This window comes from Eurypyga helias, unplaced genomic scaffold (genome assembly GCF_000690775.1).
Source record: "Eurypyga helias isolate BGI_N326 unplaced genomic scaffold, ASM69077v1 scaffold33726, whole genome shotgun sequence".
Classification (NCBI taxonomy): Eukaryota; Metazoa; Chordata; class Aves; order Eurypygiformes; family Eurypygidae; genus Eurypyga; species Eurypyga helias.
In genome coordinates, this window is record NW_010256635.1 from 3,320 (window position 1) to 18,518 (window position 15,199).

The 15,199-nt window shown below is 40.9% G+C and overlaps 1 protein-coding gene across 1 annotated transcript in view; it reads left to right on the forward strand.

Moving 5' to 3' along the window:
- Positions 1 to 825: 825 nt before the first annotated feature.
- Positions 826 to 15,199, forward strand: part of LOC104511217 (suppressor of tumorigenicity 7 protein homolog) — a 56,902-nt gene continuing 42,528 nt past the window's right edge. The window contains exons 1-5 of the mRNA XM_010153734.1: positions 826 to 887; positions 1,456 to 1,571; positions 2,716 to 2,791; positions 5,078 to 5,232; positions 8,586 to 8,683. Coding sequence (XP_010152036.1) covers positions 826 to 887; positions 1,456 to 1,571; positions 2,716 to 2,791; positions 5,078 to 5,232; positions 8,586 to 8,683 — 507 coding nt within the window. The remainder of the gene's footprint in view (positions 888 to 1,455; positions 1,572 to 2,715; positions 2,792 to 5,077; positions 5,233 to 8,585; positions 8,684 to 15,199) is intronic.

The window sequence follows — 15,199 nt, forward strand, 5'->3', positions numbered from 1 at the left end:
TCGTTGTTGAAATGAAGAGAACAAATCTGGGATTAAATCAAAGGCAGAAAAGCCAGAATCAAGACCTCACCTTTTCAAAAGCCATAGAAGTTGATTTTTGTGAAAAACTTTTTTTTTTAGTTCTATTCCAAACTACATTGTTGTAAATCTTCTGATCTCTTCCTACCTGTAGTGTGAAGAATTGGCATTTCCCTCCCAGCCAGAGAGAAATGTGTGAGATGCTTTTAGTGTTCCCAAACCTTTGCAATGCAATGAACTTTTGTCTGCCAATCAACTCCAGCATCCTTTGTGAACCCTGGGATGCTTATAACTTAAGTAAGGTCAGCAGATGTTGCCATGGATTTTGTGCTTCACAAGCTAAGGAGGAATTCCATTTGGCAACTGTGTCTGAGATTCTCAGTGATTTACAGCGTTAACTAGACAGTGAAGTTTTTCTGTAGAAGTAACAAGTCCATAGGGACTGAACTAATTGCTGGTTTTCAGCACAATACCCCAGTGTGATCCCTCTTCAGTTCTGCGTTATGGTAAACGTGAGTCCTGGCACCAATCAGTGTTATCTTTTCATCTGGCATTTGGAGCTCTGTTAGTGGTTATTTGTCTGGCATAGTAACATTTGTTGACACTAATTTATAATGAAATTGTTGTTTAAAAAGGGAAAACGGTCTGGTTACCTGCTTCTCTACACTATTAATTTTTTTTTTCCCATTCACACCTATAGAAATGAAAAGTTACTTGATAAGATTCATTAGAAGGTAATGGATGTTTCTGATAAACCTCAAGTACCATTGTGATTTGGGAGAGATTCATTATCCTGTGTTTCTGTTTATGACAGAATGCAAAGTCTGGCGAAATCCTTTAAATCTGTTCAGAGGAGCTGAATATAATCGGTAAGTGCTATGATGTTAGAGTTTCAGGCATAGTACTGGGTTAAGGACCTTAATTGTACTTTTCCATTAATCTAACTCAGAGATGGAAAAACAAAACACCTGTGGACATGTGCTCATACCAGGTTTTTCTGCCATTTGTAAAGTGTTTTTGAATGAAAATTAATTTTAATTCATGCTTGTGCACTTGTCATTCCTGCAATTTTCAGTGATCTTATAAAAAAATTGAAAACCTAAGTGCAGCGTACCTCGTACTGTTAATACAGTAATTGTGCTCAAATTGGTTATAGTGAACAACCTAACGAATTATGTCTAGATTTCATGTAGTCTTAATATCTGAGTATGCGTGTTACTGATTTCCAGTGTGTACTTTCCAACCTCCTCATTAGCTAAGGTTCAGCCACTGTTGCTCCATCACAGTCTGGTGAAATGCAATGTGTGTTGTTTAGGAGTTTGGCTGGGTGAACTTAGTAGGGTATGCCCATCTCTAACATCTAGGAATCTTTTTTAGCTTCCTTTTGCTGAATGTGACCTCATTAACCAAAATGTCTTTTTGTTGGTATGCTTGCAGGTATACATGGGTAACAGGGAGAGAACCTTTGACTTACTACGATATGAATCTTTCAGCACAGGACCATCAGACATTCTTTACGTGTGACACGGATCATTTACGGCCTGCAGATGCTAGTAAGAGACGTTGTGAACGACTGGTTTTGCTAATAGGTTAATGATTGTTTTAAACTGATGCAAGAAAAATGCAGTCAGACATCAGTTCTCTCCAGTAGATAAGAAAAGGCAAAAGTCTAATGATGCCTAGAAAGCTGCTGTTGCTGAATTTGTCGTGTTCTAGGTCTGAACAACTATCTGTATAGTTATGAACTATTAATTTGTGTCCCTATTTTGTTCTGCTCTCTTGCTGAAGTCATTCAGGGTACCATTTGCAAGTGTAAAGACTTGGTTCTTCCTCCTGTTTCTTGCAATGGCTTCAAACATGTATAGCTTAATTTGCCTCCAGCTGCGGTGTAGCATGTTGAGTTACATTGGCCAGGTCCCGTTTAGTCTATGCTGACAGAGAGACCTTACATAAAATTTGAGTCCTGTGTTTCAGTCCAGGACATAGTTAGAAGCTCTGTAAAAAATGAGAGCACATTTACAACTGAACCTAATGTAAGCAGCTTTAGTTGTATTAAGCCTTTGCTGTTAAGTCCACACACAGACTTTGGTCCTGCTAAAAATGTATGGCAATGATTTTGATCATCAGTATTTGCCTCTGAAGAGACAAATTGGTTTTGTCTCTTGGGAAAGGAGAGATACTGACAGCTGAGCACTCCATTCTGAGGGCATAATTACAAAAGAGAACATACTGTGCTTTTTTGACACACGGTAAACATGAATCCTATTTTCTGAACCCCGTTAGCTAATTATGAGTTGGCTTGATTAGCCTGGCTGTTGTTTCCATTTAACATTTACCTAAAGCAACAACACAATAAGGGACTAGAAGAAGAATATTCTATTGTGCCCTGTGGAATCTACTTCCCCAAGAGGAAAAAGCTGCTTGTCACCTCTGTATGTGACAGTGCAGATGGCATGATCTCTCAGCCAGATTCTCCCGTGGAAAATAGTTTAATCAAATGAAAGAATAAAGCTGAGTATTTGGAACAAATGCTCATGTTGATTATGTATCTTTCGAGTGATCACTGAGCTCTTTGAAATGCTCTGGAGTGAGGCAGGCTGAGAGTAATAAATTCAGTTGTTACAATGCAGTAGATTCTCCTTGTTAATGCTGTAATGACTGATATGGCACTGTTCTGCTTTTTTTTCTATTGAATAGTAATGCAAAAAGCCTGGAGAGAGAGAAATCCCCAAGCCCGAATTTCTGCAGCACATGAAGCTTTGGAATTGAATGAGTGAGTGACAGCATCATTAACATTTATTTCCTGTCATTTAAAAATCCATTTGATGACAGCTTAAGGCAGAGGGGTTGCTACAGTAATTTTTAACCACGATTACAGGCCTGTCAGAGGAAGGCCTACAATGGGAGGAAAAAAGCACAGCTGCATGTTTTGCTTGCTAGCCACCCAGAAGATCCTTAGGGCAGTGATGACAATGGGAGCCTTCCCATTAATGTCAGCGGGCTTTGGATCAGCATAGCAAAGTGTTAATTAAGTTGCCTCCTGATGAGCATATAAAATACGCATTTATGGGATAGAGAGATCCCTTTTGGATTTCTCAGTCATCCTGAACAGAGGCAAGAAAGAAGGGACTCATAAACACCTACTGAAATACTCATTTCATAGTGTGAGGAAATATGATGTAATTTTTTTGGGGACTTCTGGTCTTTGAGTCCATAGTTTATTTTCTCAGTGAGAAGTGTAGTATTCTGAGATCCCACAATAAACTCAATGCTGTGATGCTTTCCTGGCATGGCAAACTGTGTAAGTGTTGCCAAAGTGCATAAAGCGGAGAGAGTCCCTTAGGTTGCTGTCAGAGATTACCGCATTCTAGAATTCCATAAACTGGTGCCTTATGGATAGTCCTTCATGTGTTTCATCAGGAGACAAAGAATCGTTTGCTCCTGGACAGCAGTTCAGCTGGGAGAGCATGTAGCATGAAAGGCTTTTGCAGAAGTGAGCTATAAGCCTCTCCTCTTCTACTCACATATCACAGAGTGGCTGAGGTTGGCAGGGACCTCCGGAGATCATCTGGTTCAACCCCCCAGCTCAACCAGGGGCACCTACATTGCACAGGACCATGTCCAGACGGATTTTGAATATCTTCAAGGAGACAGACTCCACAAACTCCCTGGGCAACCTGTGCCTGTATTCAGTCACCCTCACAGTAAAAAAGTGTTTCCTGATACTCAGATGGAGCCTCCTGTGTTTCAGTTTGTGCCCAGTGCCTCTGGTCCTGTTGCTGGGCACCTCTGGGAAGAGCCTGGCTTCATCCTCTCTGTGCCCTCTCTTCAGAGATTTACAAACACTGATGAGATCCCCCCTGAGCATTCTCTTCTCCAAGCTGATCAGTTTCAGCTCTTTCAGCCTTTCCTCATATGTGAGATGCTCTGGTCCCTTAATCATCCTCATGGCCCTTCGCTAGACTCTCTCCAGTATGTCCATATTCCTCTGGGAGCTCGGAACAGGACACAGCACTCAACGTGTGGCCTCAGGTGCCGAGTAGAGGGGACAGATCATCTCCCTCAGCCTACTGACGACACTTCTCCTAATGCAGCTCAGGATACCATTCGCTTTCTTTCCTGCAAGGGCACATTGCTGGCTCATGGTCAACTTGGTGTCCACCGAGACCCCCGGGTCCTTTTCTGCTAAGCTGCTTTCCAGCTGGGTGGCCCCCAGCAAGTACTGGTGCCTGGAATCTTGTTTTCACCTAGGCCTGTTGTTTCCTGTTCCTCAGCTGCTGACTTTGTGAAACACAACTAGAGGCGGCTGCAGCCCAATTCTGTTGCTATATAAAGAAGAATCTTAGCAGCAGCGTGCTTTGTATCAGAAAGAAGTCAACAGGCTGTATCCCACCTAACTTCAGCAGCTAAAACTGTGGCCATGGAATTTAAAGTAGTTGCTTGGGCTCCCTGTGTAGTCAGAGGGACACTTCCTTTCAGCAGTTTGCACTATTCCTAGGGAGACCTTTAAACGTGTGAAACAAATGGCTTTGTGAAGATGCTCCTTGATGGAGGCAGAGGGGCACAGATAGTTAAGAGATTTAAATTAGGCAGCTAAAAGCTGGATAACTCCCTTTCTGCCTATTCCTAAAGCTGCTTTCCTGTGGTTGGGTTTTTTTTTTTTGGTGGGGGGTGGTTAGGGCTGTTTTGTTAATCTCTACAATTACATTCTTTTTCTTTTCTTTATATATGTCAGCTGTTATAGGTGTATTGATTCTTTTCGTACCATTACAGTAATGGAGGCATTCTGTGTTAAACCAACAGTGCATAAGCTAGTCTTGGTCTCCGGAAGGAGTTTTAGGGATGTACGCCGTGCTTGCTTAGTGAGACAGTGCTTTACTTCCTGGGGCAGTTGTTTAATGAGTGGCTGAGTGATGCAGTACCTACAAATGAGAGTCATGATGTGGTTGCCAGAAAGGTGTACGGGCAAAACCCCATTGCCTCAGTATTTGGTACATCCTTGCCAGTCAGCATATCTTCATGCAGCTTTCTCGTGGTTCTTCCTTTGGTGTTTTTGCAGGTGTGCTACTGCCTATATTCTCTTGGCTGAAGAGGAAGCAACAACAATTATAGAAGCAGAGAAGCTGTTCAAGCAAGCTCTGAAAGCTGGAGAGGGCTGTTACAGGCGCAGTCAGCAGTTACAGCACCATGGTGCCCAGTACGAAGCTCAACACAGTAAGTTTCTGTGGAGGGAATCAGCTGTTTCTAAAGGGAGAGAAGTTTGGGAGGGTTCTTTGGGTTTTGGTTGGATTTTTTTCTTCCCTTCTCAGCACTATGTACTCAGTATTTAACATTGGTTGGAACATGGCCCTAGAGCCAGACTATTCTGTTTCAGGGGTTTTGGCTGATGCTGTGGTTGAGCTAGCAATGCTGGGGTCGGATTACAGACGCACCTTTTCTTTGTTGTGGCAGAAAATACTGTAACATGTATTTAACAGAAAATAGAAGGCAGCAGAGCCAAAAGAGCTGATGTGCAGAAAATGCTGGACACCATCTTAGGAAGTTGCACTGAAGTGCCTTTAAACATTTTGAAAACATGGGCTCGTGTTGTGAAAAGGCAGTAAAGAATGGTGGAAACAGGAGCGAAGTGATGCTTTGCCAGCTTTTTTCAAACAGCTGTGAGGGTAAATACATACACCACTTTGTTCTGTATAAAAGTTAATGAGACCCGTTAACCAGTGTGACATTCGAAAAGTTAGTTGCATACATTAAGAAAGGTCACAGAAACATAAAAATTAATGGCTGGAATAATAGTGCTGAAATTGAAAGTCTAGGTTTTCTTTTTTTTTTTTTATTTGAATAAGCAGATTTAGCAGCTTTGATGATACTTATTATATGCTTTTAAACCTAAGAAAATACCTTAGGGTTCACTGCCAGTAAATGAATTTAAAAAAAAAAATAAAGCGAACAGTCTAGATTATTTCTAGTCTACAATGGCTGCCTCAGGCAAATATAATAGCAATTAATTACGTAAGTACAAGCACTAGCATACTTTTAGCATCTCCCGGTTGCTCAGGACCTGAATTCACAGCCTCTGGCTACCCCACATCATTACATCATTTGAAGATTGCTGATAAAAATTGTACACAGTGAAATTGTCTGTGATCTCTCATTTCAAAAGCGTACGCAAGTCTATACCTGAAAACCTGAGGTTTTCTAAAGCTTGGGGGTAGCATTTTAAACGTTTGCTGGTTATAAAATGCTATTTAGGATGATTTGCCTATTTTTGGAGAAAATAAAAATATAGAGCAGCTGAGCCCTTGAAGCAATTTTCAGGCTCTAGCAGGCTTATGGTTGTCTGTGAAACCTTAATTTGTGCACTCAATCCATCTTGAGCACAGAAAACGTCAGCAATTCTATGAAAAATGCACAATAAGAGTAATGAAACACTGTCACGATGCTTATGTCCGAGATAACCTGTTTAAGTTTGTGCAGGCAAATATAGGTATGGTATTTTAGAACCTGTGTGTGCTAGGTGGCTACTGTCATCATCATATTTGACACGCTGAGCCTTCAGTATGAAAGCAGAGGAAGCAACTAGTTGAATTGTAAAATGAAGTGCTTTGCCACAGAGCTGGAGGGGCTGAACAGTGACTGTGGCTTCAGCAGGGGCTAGACACCTCTTTATACCACCCAGCCTCCCCTTGATTACATCACTGTGCACCCACAGAAGTTAGAGAAGTTCCAGCCTCAGGTGGTGCCTTGGACACAGGGGCTTCAAGTAGGATTCTCTTGACTCTCTCTGCTGGACTTCTGGATGGTTTATAAAGGTGGAGAGCTCAGATCTCTGTAGAGAGAAAAGACCATGGGCAGATGTGGTGCAATTACTCCATGGTTCTGAGATGTCTGTCATTCCATTTCTGGTCCTTGAAGTTGACTTTGGGACAAAAAGTGGGCATTTCATCTTTTACAGGTGAAAAACACCGTGTAATTTCTTGAACAACGTGTTGCTCTATGTTTCTGTTTATTCATGCATTCCGTCTCCTTCATACAGTGTTCTGTGTTAGACTATGAATTTTAAGGGTAAATAATGACGGAGTACCCAACTTAAACCTCCTCCAACAGGTGCTAGTTTATAGAAAGCGTGGGCAATTCTCTCTTTAAGGTGGCTGATGTTAGACACTCCAAATCATCTGTCACCTCAGAAAATTTTGGCCTGAAAGGTTATCTTGATTTCGTAGTAAGTAAATGCCTTTTGACTGTTCCTTCTGAAAAGGAGCTGGCCCTGAATTGTGTGCCTCTTAGTTAAACTACACAGACCGGTTGAAACAGATGTACCTAATAAATTGTTTATTAAATACATAGGAATCAATACAGAGATAAGGAATTACATAATATAAGATGCAGCTAAAGAAATTCCTTCCCTCCCTTATTATTTTTCCTTCTAAAGTCAGACCTTTCTAATCTGTCTGAAAATTGTAATCCCAGCTTTAAAACAATTTGCAGGTACCTGGAATGTTTTCAGTGAACATCTTGTTCTTATTATGAAAGATCTGAAAAGGTTAGGAACAGACTAAAATCTTTACAGGCTGCATACTAAACGCAAAGATAATTTGTAGCAGGTGCCTTATATTTTCACGATATGATAATTTTATAGACACTTAGCTGTCCGTGCATTTCCTGTTGGTCCAGGAGCTTGTGAAGGGTTCACATTGGAATTATAGGGAAGAGAATGAGAAATGAAATGAGTAAGAATTCTCCAAGAGAATTAATTATGGCGGCTGTTTAGTTTCTGTCATCCTTATTGTTAGAGCATCTTCCAGCACACAGGATTGAGCTGGAACATGGTAATTTGCCATCCATAATTAGTGGTGTGAGGAATTTGAAGATGATAAGTGGGTAACAAGTAAAGGCTCTGGAAACAGAAGGTTCGGGGTATACTTCTTTATAGAATCATAGAATGGTTTGGGTTGGAAGGGACCTTAAAGATCATCTAGTTCCAACCCCCCTGCCATGGGCAGGGACACCTTCCACTAGACTCTTTACTTCTAATTGTTAAGGAAAAGGACCGTTAGAGGATGAGGACTTGTTTTGCTACATCTCTTGTTAACAAGCATGTACATCGTAACTTGCAACAAAGGTGGGATATAACGTGCCTTTTCATGGATGCTCATCTTAACCATGTATGTGATTTGGCAAGTTGATGCTGTGTCTGTGACTACAGAGTTTTGTGCCCATGTTACCTTCCTAGGGGTTCTTCTTGGTTCACCTGATTCCTTGAAGGTCGATACCCTGTAACGTTCGCTGTACCTCTGGATCTGCTTATATTTCATACGTCTGAGGCCACCCCATGTGTCCTTACGTATACCACTGTATATCTGGAGAAACTCCACTGATTTCACTGATGTTACACCACATCTAAACCAGCAGAATTTTGTAATTTTTTATTAAAATTATTGTGAAAGCATTGATGCTAGCGAATAACAGAACATGGCAAGAAAACTACGGTTTCTTTTGTGGTGGAATATCAAATGAACTTTTTCTTTATCTCTTGTATCTTAATACTGTTTCTTTTTCTTCTTATACAGGAAGGGACACCAATGTGTTAGTTTATATAAAGAGGAGGCTGGCAATGTGTGCAAGAAAACTGGGAAGGACCAGGGAAGCAGTGAAAATGATGAGAGATGTGAGTTTGGATTTGTTTCGTATGTGATACTTAGACGATGGTAGTATGGAGATAATACACGTTTGCTTACAAGTTAGCGTCCATTCCTGATGCATGCAGCACTGCTGATAGTAATTTTGTGTGTGTAATGTACATAAAAATTAAGTTAAGAGATCATTTATAAGGTTGTGAAAGCAACACTGTGACGTCATAAAATACGAGACAGGCAGTTGCCCATACAGACTGAATTTCCCATCCTGGTACATGTGTAACGGAGTACAGTTTTTAATTATTTGATCATGAAGTTACATAACATTTTTCTGTAGTGTGTAATGAACGCCCCTAACTTAATAAACAGGTCTCAAGTATTCTGTTTCCTCCTTGCACAGCTGCAGTTTGGCCCTGTGCATTGTTCACGTCGCACTGTTCAGACCTCAGGATAGGGTTATTTATTCATGCAAAACCTATTACTGCGAAGTCAAAACCAAGTAATCAATCTGTAACGAACTGAGATGGGATATGATTATATCCCTGTTTTGTAGGCAGGGCAGCTACCAATGGTAGTCCTAAGACAGTAAACTACAAAGCTACAAATTTGAAACACCAAACAGTAGCTGTTTTGGGGTAGCAGGAGGGGCAGCTCTCCACATAGGGCACAGTATGTGTTCAGGTATGTGAAGTGCTTGAGTTTAGAGACAACTGCAAATGCCCAGCTTTTCCCTAAGTGAGATCCTCTGGATGCTGATTAAGAACCCATTTCTTTGAGGAGGGGACTTGCCTCACCCGAGATAGCAAGTCTGTGACAGAAAGAGGAATGGAGCCCTAGAGCTCTGGGCAGATGATAGTAAAACTGCTCACCAGTTTCCTGTGTTCGCCTTTCTTATGCTCTGTTTTCCGTCTCCCACAAAAGTGAGGTAGAGGTGAATCCAGCAAGATAACAGAGTTCTGGAAGTTAAGCTCAAGGACCTAAATTTTAAATGCATAAAGTGAAATCCCAGACCAGAATTAAGCACCTGTAAAGTGTGCTTTAGGCAGCTCAGATGAATGGTCCCGAAATCTGCTTAGTGAAAAGGGAAATTCCTGCTCCAAGTCAGTGGGAGTCTTAAGGTAAAAAGGCAGGTGACTTTCTCTGGAGCTTAGGCAGTTCCATCAACGGTAGTAGGGCAAGTATGTCTGCCAGCTTGGAATGTGATCCAGCATCTGCTCCTGGAACTGGGGCGCTCATGAATATTTCTTGGAAATGTTGAGCAGAATTCATTGTAGTAATGCAGGTCCTCACCCTAAATAATCTGCCAGATGGCAAGTGGTGAGTAACTTTGTTTCCTGTCTCTAGCTGGGGTTTTTCAGGCACGCAGGTCTCGCTTGCCGGAATCACTAGGCTCTCAGACAGAGGTGTTGAAAAAGAACTTGTCAGAACCCCAGCCATTGTACAGCGAGGGGTGTGAGAAAGAGGAACGAGGAAGAAAAACCTGGTTTTGCAGTCTTGTGGTCAGCTGGGAGAATGCTGATCTCAAAAATGTTGTTTTCAGTCCAGTCAGCTCCATTGATTCGTCATGAAGTTCATTACACAGGCACTCTGGGACAAATACTGAAATGTTTGGGGACAAACACTGGAATTCTGAGTTCTGGCGTTAATATACAAGAAAGGTCAAATTTTGAATTTCACGTTCAAATGTCACACATCATAATTATGGCAACTTTTGGAGCTGCTGAATGTGTTTTGAGATTTGTAGGTAGGGCTATGTGGAACAGATACTGTGTGAAACCTTCGTCTGGCGGTGTCAATACGTATGGTGAACTGTGTAAGCAGAGCACAGGATTCTGGGACTTGAGTAATCTATGCAGTTCCAGGTTTCCTATGCAAAGTGACATTCAGAATGCTTTGATTGTAAAGAATGGCTTATTCTGTCACTAGAGAGACAATTTGGTTATAGTACAGTGCAGGTCTGGAAAGGGAGCAGTGATGGGGAGACCCAAAGTCATCGTTCGATAGACACCTGAAAGACAGAAAACACTCTCTGCAAGAGGAATGTTTTGCTAAAATGAGAGGACTGGATGCAAGACAAAGAAAGTATAAAGATAGAATTTCAGCTTCTAGAGCTTCAACTCAGATCAATGCAGCCTGTGTTTTTCCACAAACAGACACTGAGCCAAATTCTCAGAACTGAATTTGGATGCCTCTTGAGCTCTTCGCTGTGAGCAAGCAGAACTGAGAGTCAGCAGGTCCCTAGATGGAATGTAAAAGCAGTAGTATCTCTAGGTCTCAACTCCAGTGCACTGGGAGCAAGAGTAGGGTCCAGGCAGCTTTGCAGATTCTTTCCTTAGACTGACTTGGAGCTACTTATTTCTGATGAATGCATATCCTCCATTTCTTCATAGAAGACATAAATAATATACTTAGGAAGAGGTTTGAAGAACATCAATGTGTCAGTGAAGGTTTCTATGTGATTGATGAGGGAGGAGATGAATTTATTCACCCTAAAAAGAATATGAAGAATATGTTGGATGGGGACTGCTGAATCTAGCATCAGGGGACAGAGGGCGGAGGCCCTGTTTGTGTTTGAAAGATTGAAAACAGATTTCTCAAGACATGGAACATGATGGAAATGAAGTGTTAAGAGGTTCATGACACCATCTGGGAAATATGATTGGGATGTAGTGAGTCTTTGCCACTTTGAAAAAATAAAATATTTGAGAGTGTTTAATTCATTGCATGTATGAGGCCATCTTGAGGACATTACTGGTGGATTAGATTGTCTTACTTGGATTTTAAGTAAGAAAAGACTGAGATCCTGCTAAAAACAAGAAAAAAATGACTTGGTGACTTAAGTAAGAAATTTGATTTTATAGTGTTTAACACTGCTGATAGGAAAATCATATTCTTTAATACTATATTGAAGATATTTAAAACAATTTTTGGAAACTGTTAAAAAAGCTGTTTAAAACTGGGGAGGGCTAATTAAGAAAAATTGGGTAGGAACTTCTGTTGCTTCTGTGATTGGTTTTGAGATAATACTTTGTTGATGGCTGTGCTGCTTGGTTGTCATTCGTTTAGTTGAGCTGAATTAATGAGAATTATGAACCTGTAATTTTCATGGAAGCATGTGATTGAATCATGCATAGGTGTTGCTTTTGCTTGTATCTCTGATGATAATTATTTACTATATTTGCCATAGAAACCAGCAGCTGTCGCTATTTGTATATGTTGAGTTAACTTGTGATCTCATTTTGATTAGTGTATTGTTGGAATAACTCCAGTGTAGTCGAGTTACTCCAGTTTTATTCCTGTTTCTACAGAGCATGATGTGGTCTGTAAGGGAACTCTTTTACTGTCCCTAAGGAGAAAGTCTACAGTGCTGGTTGTTTTATTTGTTGTGCTGATTATGTTAGGAGGATTTGAACTAGTGTGTTGCAAATGGTGTTGGAAAATCTGGCATACGCAGAGGTGAAAGTCCTTAATGGTGGCTGTGGGGAATCTTGAGTATCCCTTCAGGCTGAATCTTTATTGTGGACAATGTTCAAGCCTAGTAGCTACATGGTGATGAGTAAGGGTGACCTTTTGTGCCAGCTCCTCGCCCTCTGCTGATTCCCTCATCATTGCATTGGAAGAAAACAGAAGTGTGGTTTGTGTTTTTCATCCATTAAAAATGGAGAGGGTGTGGAGAAGGTGCAAAGGCGCTTCCCTCTGTGGGCGACGGGATCGGTGACTGTTCTGTGGGATTCAGGAGCAGACCAATGCGGTGTTTCCCAGGTCATTGGAGTATCCAGGTGAAAATGTGCCAGGGAAGGTAGTGAATTGTCAAATTAAGCTGCGCTTCTTGGGATTGATCTGGAGAACAGTTGAACTGTGGAGCAAGCTTTCATTGAAGGGTGATGCATGTTTGGGAAAGAGAAGGGTGGCAGGCAGAAGGCGTGCTAGTGGACAAAGTGAACAGAAGCTCTTAAGCGCTTCCTCTTTCAGACAGAAGATGAAAGAAACTCATTCTAGAGTGTCTTTATCTCCTACCTCACGGCCCTGCACTTCCCTGAAGACTGCTTTATGTCTTAACAAGTATGTTTCTGAGACAAGGTGCAATTGCAACTTGCCCCATGCTTTGCAGCTGTGTTTAGAAACAAGTGCAGTTTAGGGAGAGAAGAGACTCTCCAGGAGGTCTTTCCTCAGCTCTGGAGAAGGATAGAGACCAAAATGCTTTTTAAGGGTCAGAAGAGTACATTTTATTTCTGGGATCAGTCATATCTGCTAAGAAATTACTATCGAGATCACAGTAAAGGACCTAGAAATCATTTTCTATGTACCTAGCTCTGAGAACCTTGCTGAGGATGTTTCAGTTGGATGTGTTTATGTGTTCGTCTCGGTGCCTACTTGCAGCATCTAAATGCGTATTTAATGCCACTGGAGACACTAAGGAGTTACCAGCCCCTGAGCAGCGTGTATTGTTAGTGCTGCATGCTTATCGGTGGGCTGCATGGGAAGTTGTTTAAACATTCAGACTGCCCTGAGCATTTAAAATGGTTTTAAGAGGTTATGTCACTTGAAGGCTTCAAAAGGGCACTCAACCATACCAAATCATTTTTGATGATACGTGTAGGTTGGGTTTTTATCCTTTTATAACTGGCTGTCTTAATGATTTTTGGTAGTATAATGGTTCTGCAAATCTAGCATACTTTCTTGGCAAAGTCTTTTGCTCTGCTTTGAATTAGGTTTTCTGTTCAATATTCTCTTGAACTCTGTATTCTTGTGTGCATTGCTGATTTGCTCTTGGGCAGTGGGAATACATAGCCAGGACAGTATTCTGCACCTTGAATTATCAAGCTGCATGAAACAAAGAGAGTGCTAATTGCTAATAAAGATGTTACGATCCCTAGCAACTTAACAACATAAATTCTGCAGCTACTTGCATCAGGCTACTGTGTCTCTCCCAAATACTTCCGTGCTTGAGGCAAGGATTAGTGAGTCAGGTTCTTTGGCTTGTGTTACACAGGTCAGGTTAAGCAGGCTGCTCTGCCTGGAGTGGGATTCTAGTTTTATTAACATCTGTAGCCGTTATTTAAAGTCCCATTTATTAAAATTTGAAGGAAAAATATTTCATAGTTAAAAGAGACCAAGAGTCATCTCATAAATCTTAGAGGAGTGCTACTCTTGTGAATGGTGACATTTGCCAATCTCCACCACAGACCATATCTTTGGTTAATCCTTGTTCAGACCTACAAGTGCTGCACTAATACCAAGTGATAAATGCTGATTTTAACATTGCTATATGCCTGTATAATCAAACGTGGTTTTATTTTGTCTCAGATTCACATGTTCTGGATAAGTGGGAAGGGTGATTTGAAAAGTCTCTCATTTGAATGGGCCCTTGAACAAAAGGGAGACTCCTGTGATTTCCTTTGCCTGCATGCGACCCAGACCCCTCACTTCTTGGCATGTAAATCTCCACAAAACCCTCAAGACCTAGAAAATTGGTGACTACAACCTAAACCCAATAACAGTGTTTCTCATATAAACTGTGGGTTTCCAGCACTGTGATCCCGTTAAGGTAGAATGCAGCCACATAGTGTTGGTAGGAGCCCTGGTAACTTGGACTCCTTTTTCTCTGCCTTCTTGCATCACTCCACGTTCACAGGCTTTGTATTGTCCTTTAGTTATGCTCTTCCATTTCTCTGGGATCTCTGATCCCATCTTTGAGCTACCGGTTCATTTCCTCACTTAAATGTAATTTAAAAATCTACTTCTAAAAATACGGCAAAGTATCTGCAAAAAGTACTTTGGGATGATGCAAGTAAAAGAATGCTTTTGAAGAGGGCTGTGAGTAATGGCTTTATTTTCATGGTTTATAAAGTTACTAATCTTTGATGTAATAAACGTTATTATAATTTATCACTGTTACTGCTTTTATGTGATGTGATTGCTCAGGAGTAAATGTACATCTGGAACAACTTGCGCTCTTCTGGTTTCATACCACATCTGCCTTTAAAATTCTCTTTATTCCTGAAATATGTGCATTTTTACAACACGGTCCAAATAACAGCATTTTTGTAATTATATTCCTTAAAGAACTCAGGTCATAATCTGAAGGCTTTAATCCTCCAATTAAGGGAGAATATAAAGGCTGCATGTTCTAGCATATTTCCTAAGAGTTTGCATATTTGGTGAGATATTTTTCAGTTTATTGACTCATTGCTAATCCTACATTAAAGGATGTTGAATTATTACTGAATATTATGGAGCGCTGAGACTGAACTCATATTTGCCAAATTAAAAATGGAACGTCAGCAAATCTTATACCTGTGCCATCCCACTGTTAGTGTAAACTGGATCTGGGTCTCTTCTGAACACTGAAGTTCAACCATTAGATGACATGTCAAATTCCCTGAATTCCACATAGGGATGAAAATATGTGGATCCTACTGCTAATAATTTCCAAGCTCCAAAAGAATAGGATCTGGCATATTTGTCGTCTTAGTTTCTATCCTCTCTGAGCTGTGAAAGAGTAACTGTGGAGCTGCTTCCAAACAAAACGGTGATTATTTGCCAGC